This window comes from Rissa tridactyla, chromosome 10 (genome assembly GCF_028500815.1).
Source record: "Rissa tridactyla isolate bRisTri1 chromosome 10, bRisTri1.patW.cur.20221130, whole genome shotgun sequence".
Lineage (NCBI taxonomy): Eukaryota > Metazoa > Chordata > Aves > Charadriiformes > Laridae > Rissa > Rissa tridactyla.
Genome location: NC_071475.1, coordinates 1,158,172 through 1,171,012, shown reverse-complemented (window position 1 = coordinate 1,171,012; position 12,841 = coordinate 1,158,172). Strand labels below are relative to the sequence as shown.

The 12,841-nt window shown below is 39.4% G+C and overlaps 1 protein-coding gene across 1 annotated transcript in view; it reads right to left on the bottom strand.

Annotated features, from left to right (window-relative positions):
- The window catches only part of CACNA2D3 (calcium voltage-gated channel auxiliary subunit alpha2delta 3), a 457,404-nt gene that overhangs the window by 117,852 nt on the left and 326,711 nt on the right, over positions 1–12,841 (bottom strand). Inside the window, exons 14-16 of the mRNA XM_054215897.1 lie at positions 6,003–6,074; positions 5,126–5,206; positions 1,050–1,124 (exon numbers count right to left, since the gene is read on the bottom strand). Coding sequence (XP_054071872.1) covers positions 1,050–1,124; positions 5,126–5,206; positions 6,003–6,074 — 228 coding nt within the window. The remainder of the gene's footprint in view (positions 1–1,049; positions 1,125–5,125; positions 5,207–6,002; positions 6,075–12,841) is intronic.

Below are 12,841 nucleotides of genomic sequence, written 5' to 3'. Positions count from 1 at the left end.
TTATTCTAAAACTCCGTCCACGATACTGCCTGCTCTGTCATTAGATTGTACGCCTGTTTTACAGTGAAGTTACTGAGAAAATGTTTTTCCATTCACACATGGGAGTCTCCCTATTGAACTTTTCATAAGCTCTACTCCACTTGAAAAATAAGTGGGGAAACAGTAAGTGCAAATACAAATGTTAATTGTGTGATTTGTAGCCCAAATCTTGGAAAGACAAATTCTTTTCCTGAATGGAAAGAGCAGATATGCTAATGACTCAATAAATCATGCTTTTCAATGATTTTATTTTTATATGAAATTATCCATCCAAAAACTATTTCTGTTTTCTACTAAAACATTGTTGAAATCGGACATCACTTGAAGTGTCTGCATGGGAAATACATATGGCATCCACGCGTACACAGCCCCGGAATCGGTCATACCGGTGCTCTGCAAAGAGCCGCCAGTGACGGAACACCGGCAAGTGCTGTCCGAAACCACCGTGCCATCGCCAATGTACCGGTCCCCTGGGGTGTTAAGTTGATAAACATTTGCGTAACAGGCACTTCTATTTTTCTTTCTGTGATTAATGCAAACAAGATGATACGGGAAACTAAAGGTAAAATTTGCTGCTATTTCTCTTTTAGCACAAAAATCCCCTGTCCCCTGTTTTGCTTAAGAATATGCTTTATTGAAATTTCTGCACATATATTAAATTAGCTTAACCGCTTTACCATGACAAACAGGGGTTATTACATAGCAAATCCAGCATTCCATTTCAATGTAAAATGAACATAATTATAGCAATTTTTGGCTTTGCCATTTTGCAGTAATGGAGGCCTGCATCTTTTGCAGAAACAACTTGTATATTTATTTTCCTTTATTTTTTTTCATGCTAGCCTTTGCTTCCAGACGTAAATTTACCAAGAATTATATGTTTTAAAGCAATATAAGTAACTGGTCTGTTGTATTTAATTTTTAATGAATATTACATTATTCACACTGAAAGAAAAACAAACGTGACATATATAGCTAGATAAAAATAGATCAGTAAATAGTATTCTTACCAAAGGCCTAAGTTCTGGATGAGTCAAAATATATCCATTGTTCGTAATTGCAAAAGCGTATCCATGAATACCTAACTGTAAGAGTAAATGAGAAAGAAATACTAATTAGCATGGTCTTGAGTATATTCTTAAACAAAAAAATCAGGCAATAATTTAGTTATCAAGGGCTTAAAGCTGGCATTCACAACCCTCATCCACACGGTATTTCATTTAACATATGCAAAGCTCTGATCCTTGACATTTTGTGAAAATGAGAACCTGTCGTCGTGATGAGTTCAGCGTATAGCCCGATTTACAGACGTCACACACACTTTGCTACCTAGGGCACCTATTTCTATGTGCTTTAGAGCGAATTCGATGTACGCGTATACGTGAGACACCATACAATGTGCCAAAGCAAAGGGATACCAGAATTTAGCAAATTCACGTGTACCCGGGAGCGGCTAGGCTCAGCCCCCCGCAGTCGCTCCAGCGATGCTGTAACAGCATCATCTACATCAGTGGTGAGTGTACAGTTACAGCGAGCGAGCAGTGGCCTGCCATACGTGGTATTTACATCCACCAGTCGTAAAGGTATTTTACTTCTCTGTTAGGTCATCTGGAGCCACAGAAGAAGGCATATTTCTATTAAAGAAACTCATGTAGTTTACATATTTGTACCAAGTGGAACTATGGGAGATCATTTGAGAGCAATGAAATGCTTTATGAGGCCTAACGGTATAGGTAGTCAAATTTAGCACTGGACTTATTTAAATAACAATACTAGTCTTTTAACTATATGGCTGTTACACAGTTGATTGCACCCACCGAATGCAATAAATGTGCCTTCAAATCATTCACGTGGTCATTCAAACACCCCTTCTTAGCATAAACTTGCTGCTAACGTAGACTCTTTCTGCAGCTTCAGTAGGTAACTTTTACCACGCAAAGAGTATCCATTTTTTTTCAGTTCTGAAGTGACGTAATATAACATCCCATACACCTTTATTTAAGCATGCTGATGCACTGAGGTATTAAAAAAACCCCAAACAAACAAACAAAAAACCAAAACCAAACCCCAGACATCTCGCTTTGGCAATTGCTTTACATTTCTCACCACTAACAACCTTTTTATTTTACTTCAATACATTCCTAAACGCTTTGCTGAAGCGGGCCCTTAGGAATTTGTCTGGCATCAAGCAACGTGAGCAAGGCTAAGTCAGAACCGTTTCTAAGACACAAGAAGGACAGCAAGTCTGTTGGCTTCTGTGATTTTCTGGAAATATAAACCAGAGTGTGATATTACGGCAAGGTCATAGAGAAAACATACCAGATCGATTCATACCGTGTCTCTCTGTGAATGACTGTGTATGGCCAACTGTATCTGCCATATAGAAGACACTTTCACAAATTAGCCATTTTCCTAAAGCAATAAACTTCAGTGGAAGTAACAGAAGGTGATATGTTCTTGGCATCTCTTCATAAAGGAGAGATAAACAAAATAATAACAGGGGACGTATTTTACTTATTCTGGTACGACAAGTGAACTAGCCGCTGGCTACATATCAGATCTCAAGTATCACTGTCTGTGTTGGTAACTGCAGAACGACACCCAAGCAATGGAAGTCAGGTAAGGAAACAAATGTGGGTGGTACGCTTCAGTGGAAAAAAATATTTGCCTATTTGAAGCATACCCAGATTCCAAGGGTAGAATTTTATTGTGTGTTGTGCAGTATGTGAAACTGCACGCTCTCTGCACTTAAAATGCTTTGATTTGAGAGATCCTACCACTTACAGCAGCATTGCCATTTTAAACCTTGAACTCTGTCTCTAAATGACAGATTCAGAAACAAAAAACTTTTTCTAAATGCCGTAAAATGCCACATGAAAACTAAGTATTACTAAATCCAACCCTACCTTATTCAGCAGAACCTGCCACTGACATCTGGGGAAGTTTAGTCTAGATAACGACTGCTGAAAACAGCTCATTGTTATTATTCATCTTCCTCGGCATAAAATCCACCTCATCCAAGCTGAGAGAATTCCAGGTCAGCAGAATTCTATTTCCAACCAATCATTTTATATCCCTGTGTGAATTTTATTTCACATGCTGCCTCTACAGGAGTGGGTCCCGGGGGTGATTATGCACTTGCAATTGCATGGTCTTTTTACTGTTCAGAAATGTTTATGGTATGTGAGACTGGAAGTTATCACTCCGGTGATTTCGCTAACCTAAGTGTATTGCATGATACCGCTGCCTCCCGTAATAATCCTCTCTTGCATTACATCCTGTAATATCAAACATACCTTCAAATAAAAAGTCTAATATTCAGAAAGTGGATCGTATATTACTTCCATAGAAAACTAAGTCTTAAAAAATATAAGACCATATGACAAAACCAGAAATTTCCCTGCCTATCATCTTCTTTTCTGAATGGCTCTAACTCTGCTGCAGTATCTGTTAGTCAGCCCCCACGCGCTCTCTGGGTTCTTGCATCCAGACTACGTCCAGACTTTACACGTGGCTTTGGAGTAACATCACTGTGATATGGTCTTTTCTACCCAGCCGTGCACAGCCAGGCTTTCATTTCTGCAGTTACTACAACATTGTTCTTCCTTCTCATTACAAGTGAAACTTGGTCTACCCATAGCTCCTTAGAAGGCTGCTCCGAAGATCGTTCTCCATTGCTCCAAATTTTGCAAAGGAACCAGTTTTGCTCCTTTCTCTTCTACCTTCTACTGAGTCTGTACTTTTGCATCCACAGAAGTTCACTAACTCTGGTGGTTGCTGTGCTGAGACTGTTCTTTGTTATTTGTCCTGACCAGCAATGACTCCGTTCGCTGTGTTCTGGTTTCGGTCTGTGGTCACCTGCTGCCTCTTCCCATAGTCTGCAAAGGCGTTTCCAGTTGGGACAGCCTTCGGGGTCTCTGTTTGCATAGCATCCATCGCCTAGTGGGACCCAGGCCCCAGGAAATTACTCCCATACACATTATCAACATTACTGCCAGTATTTTATGCATTATTTTTATCAAATTCTCATTTAATTTAAACTTTCCAGTTATTGCATATTGATCTACCAAATCATTTGGTAATTGCTAATGTATTCAAATTAGAATTAAAATCACTAGTAGGATCTTTATTCCTCCTAACTAGAATTATCTACAGAGACATACAGGAATATACAAAGGCACTCACACGTCACCTTATCCTTCCACCCTCTTAGAAATCAGTAAATGAGAGCGTGGCAGCCAATTAAGAGGGACGTATGACATACGCGTTTATGGTCAGTACAGGTACGTGACAAAATGTAGCTATTCCAATAGCTGGCCTCTTTAGTAAAGGCCGTGTACGGCTTTGTGTTATGTGTTCGTTTGTCTTGCAGAAAGATTCTGCTAGGAACTAACTGGAAAACATTCGTTTAATTTTCATTTGTGAATAAAACAGCACTCTAGTAGAGCACTTCAGACCTAAAGAAGTAGTGAAATACCAATGCATTGCATCAAATTTAAATGAAAAGTAATTAAATCTTTGCATTTGCCTGAAGCTTACTTTTACTGAGTTACAAAACATTTCGTGATAGGAGACATGCATCAAATTTTGAAACTTTTATGATAATTATTTTTTAAGAATTTTATAGTAGAGTTGTCTGACTTTGGAAAACTAAGTAGAGGGAAATGTCTAGCAAATACTGGTTAGGAGAGAAGAAACCATGAGTCTGGTTAGGCAGGAACTAAAGCCATGTTAAAGATAGATTTTAATACAATTTCCATACAAAGTTATGCAAATTTTCTGTATGAATTCCTGGTTATTTTGTGGGGTTGAATAATTTCATTGATTTCATTATGGACAATACTGATACTGAGCACACTGTGACCTGCAAAAATGTGACAATCAAGCCCTATATTAATTCTGGCATTAAAACCTGCACTTGATCTCAAGACCAATGACATTTAGCCATCGGACTATACAGAGCGAAAATTCCTGATGAAAATGAGTGAAATAATGGAGCTATATCAGTATAAACAACATTAACATGCTGAATAAATTATGTTATATTATATCACGTGTAAAGGAAATAGTATCATTTGTGTATTACCTTGTATTTTGGAATAGTTTTTAAAAGCTCTTTAACGGGAACATCTGTGCCAACGACTCCCAGAAGAATCCCTTTAGATCTCTGAAAAGAACAGTAAAAGACGTAGTTGGAACCACAATAATAACGAACATTCTCACCGCTCATTTCACATTGCGGCTGCTCTGCAGAAGTGAACAGATAACAGACAAATTATTAAAAAAGTGGGGAAAGCAGAGGCTGGTAGGACTCATCTGATCAAATAATCACTTAATCGATAAAATTGCTTCATTCTACTTTATCTGCAATCCACATAGAAAAGGCATGCGAACTGTTGGTAGCTGAGTGCCTCAATAGAAAACTTCCTCATGCAAAATAGTTTTTAAATGAAAAACTACTGTTAAAAATATGTTACTCCCTTCTTTCCCAATTTCTCCTGCCATTTGATAAACAAAAGAGAAAGATCAACCATTAAGGGGAAAGTCATGTAATTTTCTAATAACCTGTTAAATTAGTAAAGATAAACAGATCTATACATAATATACATATGACTAATTAAATTTTGAGTCTATGATATAGAAGCATATCAATGCAAAGAAGAAAAGGATATAGGTTATTTTCCGTAAAAATATAATACAGAAATAAGAAAACCCTAAGGCTTAGCATCACCTGAGATGTACTCTTAGACATAGGGTTTCGTTATTTTACTATGATTTCTACAGTATAGTTATTTGAGATTATTTGTCCACATTTTTATGCTAACAAAGGGATACTAACTGCAGACAAAATAATAAGAAGAGAGGAAAAAATTTTAGGGTAGGCTAAAATCTTATTAGGTCTCTGAAGCAACTTCACTGCCATCACCCATTTATCACATGACAGAAATATTCTGAGTACTTACAGTCTCATTTTGCTTACTAAATACTGGCATGGCAACAGTTGTCATCAACACCAATCCCTGATCATCAGCAAGCTATATTTAAAAAAGAAATACTATCTCTGAGAACTAAGCAACAATTACAGACACGCGATTGCATTTTTCAATTACATTCTCTTCATTTTCAATGATACGGCAGTTTATCTAAATGACTCCTATGCAGTTGGACTCGCAGTCAGCGCACCCTGCCCAGCCCCGTCTCAGCTGCACCAGCTCTGCCCACCCCACCATCTGCACCGGCGGGAAAGATGCCCCATCGTCACTCCTATTGCAGTCTCCCATGAGAGCTACGAAGGGGCTGAAATGCGGATTGTGGAAGCAGCATGTGCAGCAGCAAAGCAGCTGGAGCTCTGTTCTACATCTTTCCCAGCGTCAGCTCTGCCAACATTGCCTCGGGCTGTTTTCTCCCAGCAAGGAACAAGAGGTCATGAGTTGTATGCACTTTGTTTCTGGTCCAGACTCAGATCTCATCAGTTAACATAGCGGCAGAAAAGATGACAGCCAGTTAGTATCCCAGGAGCATCTTTGCTCCATCCAGTTTCAGTTTGCCAGACAAAGAGATGGCATGAAGCATTAGCTGATTCCGCACATCAGGTTTCAACATATTTCTTCAATTTAGGGAGAAAACAGACCTCCTGACCTTGGTTCCATTCAAGAGAAACACGTAGAATGCTTATCATTGGCCACAGGAGAGTGACGTTGCTCAGACTGTCCTCTCTTCACACCTCTGGCCAGGCTACATCCTTGCCAGAAGGCAAAGGCTGAGCGATGCTCCAGACCAGCAGCGCTCTGCGTGCTGGGGGCCTTCACCACCTACACACAAAGATAACTCACGCAGGAACTGGGGCGTTACTGTTAAACTCTTCCTGCCCCTGTAATTTGGGAAGATGTTTAAAGTTGAAGAGGCTTACCCAATATTTAACAGCATGACATATCCAGTTATAATCACAACTGGAGATTTTCTAGAACGCAGTTAAAGTCTGCTTTGATGCATCTGTGTTTGGCCAAATGACCACAGAGAAAAATCTTCCAGAGAACTACTGCAGGCGGCAGTCATGCCCAATTGCAACTGCGATATTCTCCTACTACCCCTGCATCAGTAGCACATTTTCTGCACTCAGGCAGTATTTCCAATAATTATTTTTTTGAGAATTGTTGCAATTTTGATTTTTTTTTAACAAAGCTTTTGTTATTAGTGAAGCAACAGCTATCAGCTCCCCAAATTTTCAGAACACAAGTCAAATATTATGACCAAGATATTTTATGAAGCATGTTTCACATTAACAAATCAGACAAATAAAATCTAGAACATTGCATGGCTTGCAGCTCCCAGTCTGCTTCAGGAGGGTTTCGGTTTCCCAAACAAATCTATTTCCTGAAGCATGGCACTATCTCACGGTGAGGAGGAATGTTTGCAGACATCGGACAGGAACAGAAATGGAGTTTAGGATCAAGAAGGTTTACATCTGACATGGAATCAATAGGGACATGAGGTGGAATCAACAGATGATCATGTTTGCTTTTTTTTGGCTTGTTTTCCTTTTTAATAAGGAGAGATATTTCACGCCCTGATATAATCCTTGACCTATTAAGCAATGGTACATTATTAAATAAAACAACTGACAAAAAACCCAAACCAAAACAAAAACTCAGCAAAACACTGGAAGTTCAGAGGTTGCACTTGAAAGTCAAATGGTCTGAACTAGCGTAAGAATTGGCCTCTTTTGGCCAAGAATTGGCCAAGGAGTAGAGAATACTACTCCTTGGCCAGAGTAGTACAGTCAAGCACGCTGACGTGATTCGTGTGGAGAGGAGCCTTCTGTGGTACGACAGTCAACAGTCCCAAACACAAGTACACCAGGAAGTGAAAAAGCCTTTTGCTGATTATGGGGTGACATCTTGGAGCGTTTAGAGATTTTATATGATTGCCCAGGGTTGTTCTTCTCTGACATTATGTATTTGTCAAATATCAGTACGGTATTATTTTACGAGTCCGCCCACTCTCAAGAGATTACTAGAAACAATTTATTGGATAGGATCCCAGCCAAGGGACTGTCAGTAAAGTTTTAAGGTGTTTCAAATTCTTTAAATGCAGAAAGAAAACCAGTCCGGAGTTCCTGTGAAATTCTGAGAGAAGAAGCCATTAACTCCCAAAACTAACTATGGACGCGTGCAGAGAATGATTGCCCTGTCACTACTACGCCTACCCAGCACCAGCTAAGGGCTGGCCACTGCAATCATTTCTATGGAAGCGCAATCTTACAGGCCAGCCTCTTTGTTTCTTTGTTTGGCGGACGAACATGTTGTTGGCCCCTTCCATTAGTGCAGTCAGCAACTAACTGGATGATAGAAGGCTCGTACTTGTGATGTTTCACCAACTCAAGCTGCAGTATGCGCTTCACAAAAATTGTTAGATTGTGTGCCATTATCTGCTGAGGAGAAGCGCAGCCTTATACCCTGGGCAATGACATTTTGTCAGGAATACTTTGAAATAGTAGAATGCTAGCCACTGGGTATTTCTGCTAAGACAATTAATGCTAGAGTCCATTAATAAACTGCAAAGGAAGCCATGATCTAGGTATTTTGCATTGTTGCTTTGCAAGTCTGACAATTTCTTACATATAGCAGAACTGTGTAATGGCTCATGCAAGTTTTTGAAAAATTTAGTGATTCTGAGGAAAAAAAAAAAGTAATATGCTCTCTAATGACTGATAAAACTTCAGCTTATAGTAGTTACATTCAGAAAGAACAAGTATCACTGATATCCCTCAGGACTGGCTAGGAATGAGCGTTGCCTTTGGTTTTTTTTAGTATGCACAAAATGCATGCTTTTAAGCAGGCAACAAATAGCTTGGTTAATCAGGGTTTTTTCGGTGTTGTTAGCATGATACTTATCCTACTATAATGCAATAACATCACCAGACGGATGGTTACTAGTTACATACAGTGAAGGGTCCTCGGGCATGTCTGAAACATGAGGCACCACGAATTTAATCTCCATCTTTAAATAGGCTGTACCTCACCCAATTTTGTCCTTCCAGCCTCTTAGCAATAACTAATACGAGTAACTAATACTAGCAGTTACTGCCATTTTTACAAAGGCATGCCTCGTGTGGCACAGTACTTCCCCCCAGTCTGACGATTCTAAATTGTTTAAAGCTAGATGCTGGGCTTACTTGGCTCATCCTTACTAACCCCCGCTATTCTGGGGGCTGGCAGGGTTCATGGCAAACAAAGAGCAAGGTTGGACAAAAATATATTCACACAATATGTTTGTTACGTATATGGTTTCTGCTGGAACAAAATGCTGCTGGCAGACGAACCTTGTTCACAAATAAGGATTAAGCTGAACCAAAGTTCACCCAAATGTTGGAACCTCATCTAAATATAAATGCAGAGCTACCGATCACTTTCAGTTCCTCCAACACTCTGTTTTGAGTTCTTGTTCTGTTCTCAAAGAAAACCCTCTATTTCTCCTCTTCCTCTCTACTACTGCACTGGGTTTTTTTCAGTGTTTAATAACATCTCTTTAGGCATCAGTCTAAGCATTAACAAATCAAGTTCCTTTCTATCTCTTCAATTTTTATACCCCTAAGAAGTGTCTAAGTTTATTCCTTACCTGGGGCACCATATTATTAAACACACATAGGCTCTGACTGACATTAAAGTCCTCTCTCTCACCTATTTAGCAGCATGTCAATTACTGTGGTTTTATTTCCTTCAAGTAGTTACACAATATCAAGAAAAAGGCAAGGAAACAAAAGCTGTGCCATCCCCAACCCTCCAGGAAAAGAAAAATTCCACTGGAAAGGTCCAGCGCTTGAGGCTACCAACAGATGTGAACTAAGGAAAACCTGTGTGCTCTGATGTGCCTTTCGAAACACTTTATTGCTCAGTAATTCTCCTATAAAATTAAATATAAGAAGCAGCATTCAAATGCATCTAAACACTTCACAGATTCAGCACATCATCCTGCAGGGTAAAAGATGGAACCAAATCAAAATTGTTGGAATAGTACAAAAACAGTCTCCAATAACGGTTTTGTTGGATATTGCTGCCTTTTCCTAGGGATGAAATTTTCAAATATGCTTCAGGAAGTCTAGTTTCCAAATACTGCTGACCTCTGCCAGGACCTGGGATCTAATTTCATTAGGCCTCTGAAAATTCTAGACAGCTGCGACTTGCTGTTGCCTTTTCAGGAACATTGCTAAAATATAACCATAAAGTAATCACCGAAGAACAGATTTAAGCCAGTGATGTTATCTGTGCACCAACTTAGAATTTTGTTCTACTCAAAGGTATCTGCACAGACAAACTTGTTAAGGTCCCTTGCAATGTTTCAAGAAAGTACTTCCTTGTTTCAGAAGTGGACGTGAATTCCACTTTCTTTAAATTCTTGGGTTTGGACTGCTGGAACCGGAAGGAAACTAACACAAATAAAAGATACGATTTTCAGAGCAATGCTTCAGGCATTGTCAGATGCTTCAGTCAGCACATTAAGATTAGTCAAATGAAAAGAAATGAGAAAACAGATAGAAGTCACTTTCTTAGAGAGTCATTTCTTTAAAAAGGCAAATGGGGTCAGGCCTGTGTTATTTATTATTTATATTTATAGAATAAATTTTGATTTCTATTTTCCTATATTTATTTAGATCAGTATTTACAAAAGCACTAACCATCTTATATGTCTGACATCAGCAACCCTCCACTCTTGCAGAGTAAGTCATCTTCACGCTAAACAAGGCAGGGCTGAGCATATGCAGTACGGCACTAAGTGCCGGCCCTGTCTGATTTTCCTTACTCTGTTAAGATATTTATTCCCCATAGAATGGCAAGTTCCTGCTTTTCCCAAAAGCCAAATTAGCGTGCTTACATGAGCCTTATGCATTTCAAAACAAACCCCCAAGTTTACCTCATCACAGGAATTCTGCAAAGGCATTTTATTCAAGAAACTGTTTATCCATCCAAATATTGGAATGTTTTAATTTGCAAGCATGGAATGTAATACGGGGAAGTAGGCAGCCCCATAAAACAAAGTGGTCACTGTTTAGGAAAAAAAAACAACAAAAAACCAAAACCAAAACACACAACGAAGAAAAAAAAAAGAGAAAAAAGAAATTACCTAAAGTTTAGTTCAGTTTCTTCTGCTCCAATGCAATTAAGTTGTTCTCCAACTGATTCATTTTGATTAAGGACTGTAGTTGATGAGTACTGTAATCAGCATTTGCCTTAATGAATCAGGAAGATACCTTCCTGAGAGGACGCACAGGCTGTCTGTGCCGGTTCAGGTACGAAGGCATCTTCCCTCACAAACACAACCAGTCCGTGCTTCCTCTCCTAAACGCAGTTCTCTCGCACCTCAGCAGCCTCCACTGTTCCACCAGCCAGACTAATCTATTGATCATTATTGGTCTGCCCATTTCCTCAGACGGGACAGAACCGGTGGACGTGTCTGGGAGTCCCCAACAATGTACGAGACTTGAGGGGCTTCTGCTACACCAGTGGTTTGATCCTGAATAAATTCTCCACAGTAATCTGAAAGCAACGTGAAGGCCCATTCCAGCCCTCGTGGCAAAGGCACACCACGCACCGGAACCCCTGAAGCCTGTCTGTGCACAGTTCCTTTGCAGGAAGGTGTTTTTTCACGTTCAAGTTTCTCCTCTGAAAACCAGAAAAAGGACTCCTCCCTGTGCTGAACGAGCATCTCTTCTCCAGTACGCTTAAGTTTTCATACCGCAGCAGCTGTTGTTCCACCAGCCATTTCAAAAGGTCTTACATTTTCTACCTTTCTGCTGAGCTGTTAATTTCTGATTCAGTTCTACATTTGAATACACTTCAAATTTCATCTTCTGCTAAGAATATAAACTCACAATAACATAATTCCCTCTAGGGTTTATTAATAAACCAAAAGCAACAAAACAAGCCTTAATTTAATCTCTTTCTGAGCTTAGCTTCCACTCAAGATCGTCATCAATTCATTTTCTTTCCTTCTTGCCCTTAGCAGAAGGTACTTCCATCTCTTTTACATCACGAGTAAAACTAGCGTACCTCTTCCGTCAGGTGATTCCGGGAGTATTTAAGCAGAACAACCATTAGAAGAAAAATACAAGACAACTTTAGTCTCAAAGAGCTACGAAATGCCAGTGATTTGACAGTGCTTGACTGGATAACGAACCTACAAAAATGTTAAATTGGAGCAAGAAGAACTCATGGGAATTCGGTTCAGTGAAATATTAAATGTGGGTGCATACGGCTGTACATGCTTATGGGAGACTACTGAGCTGTACAGCCCCTCAGATGTTTCTTCTTCCTTCAAGTCTGGAAAGACACCCTCACATAAGCACAAGCAGTTTAACTGTTATTATTCCTATGACTTTCTAAAACATGGGATTACAATGGTAGGGTAAAAATACATGTATTTCAATGCTTGAGCTTGGTTTATTTGAAGTCTGAATGAATTATGCTACGGAACATTAATTTTTCAACATGTTCATCTAATAGAATTGCAGAAAAGTAAGTTCTTCTAGTTTCTCCAGCTTGCACCAGCATGTTTTGTCTAAGAATTGCTAGGCTATGTTACGTGACGTGGGCAAGAAAAACTAAAACTAGACCTCCAAAGAAAAACACAGAGTTTTCAACTAGATCCCAGGATTTTGTAAGTTATCATCTACAGTCGAAAATGATGAATGAAAGAGACAGTGTTAGTGGTTTGCCCCAGAAAGTTATTCTATTGAAAAGACCTAGTGGTAACAGTTTGAGGCAGGAATCTATACAAGGGCCGCGGACACGCAGCTTGATAAAAT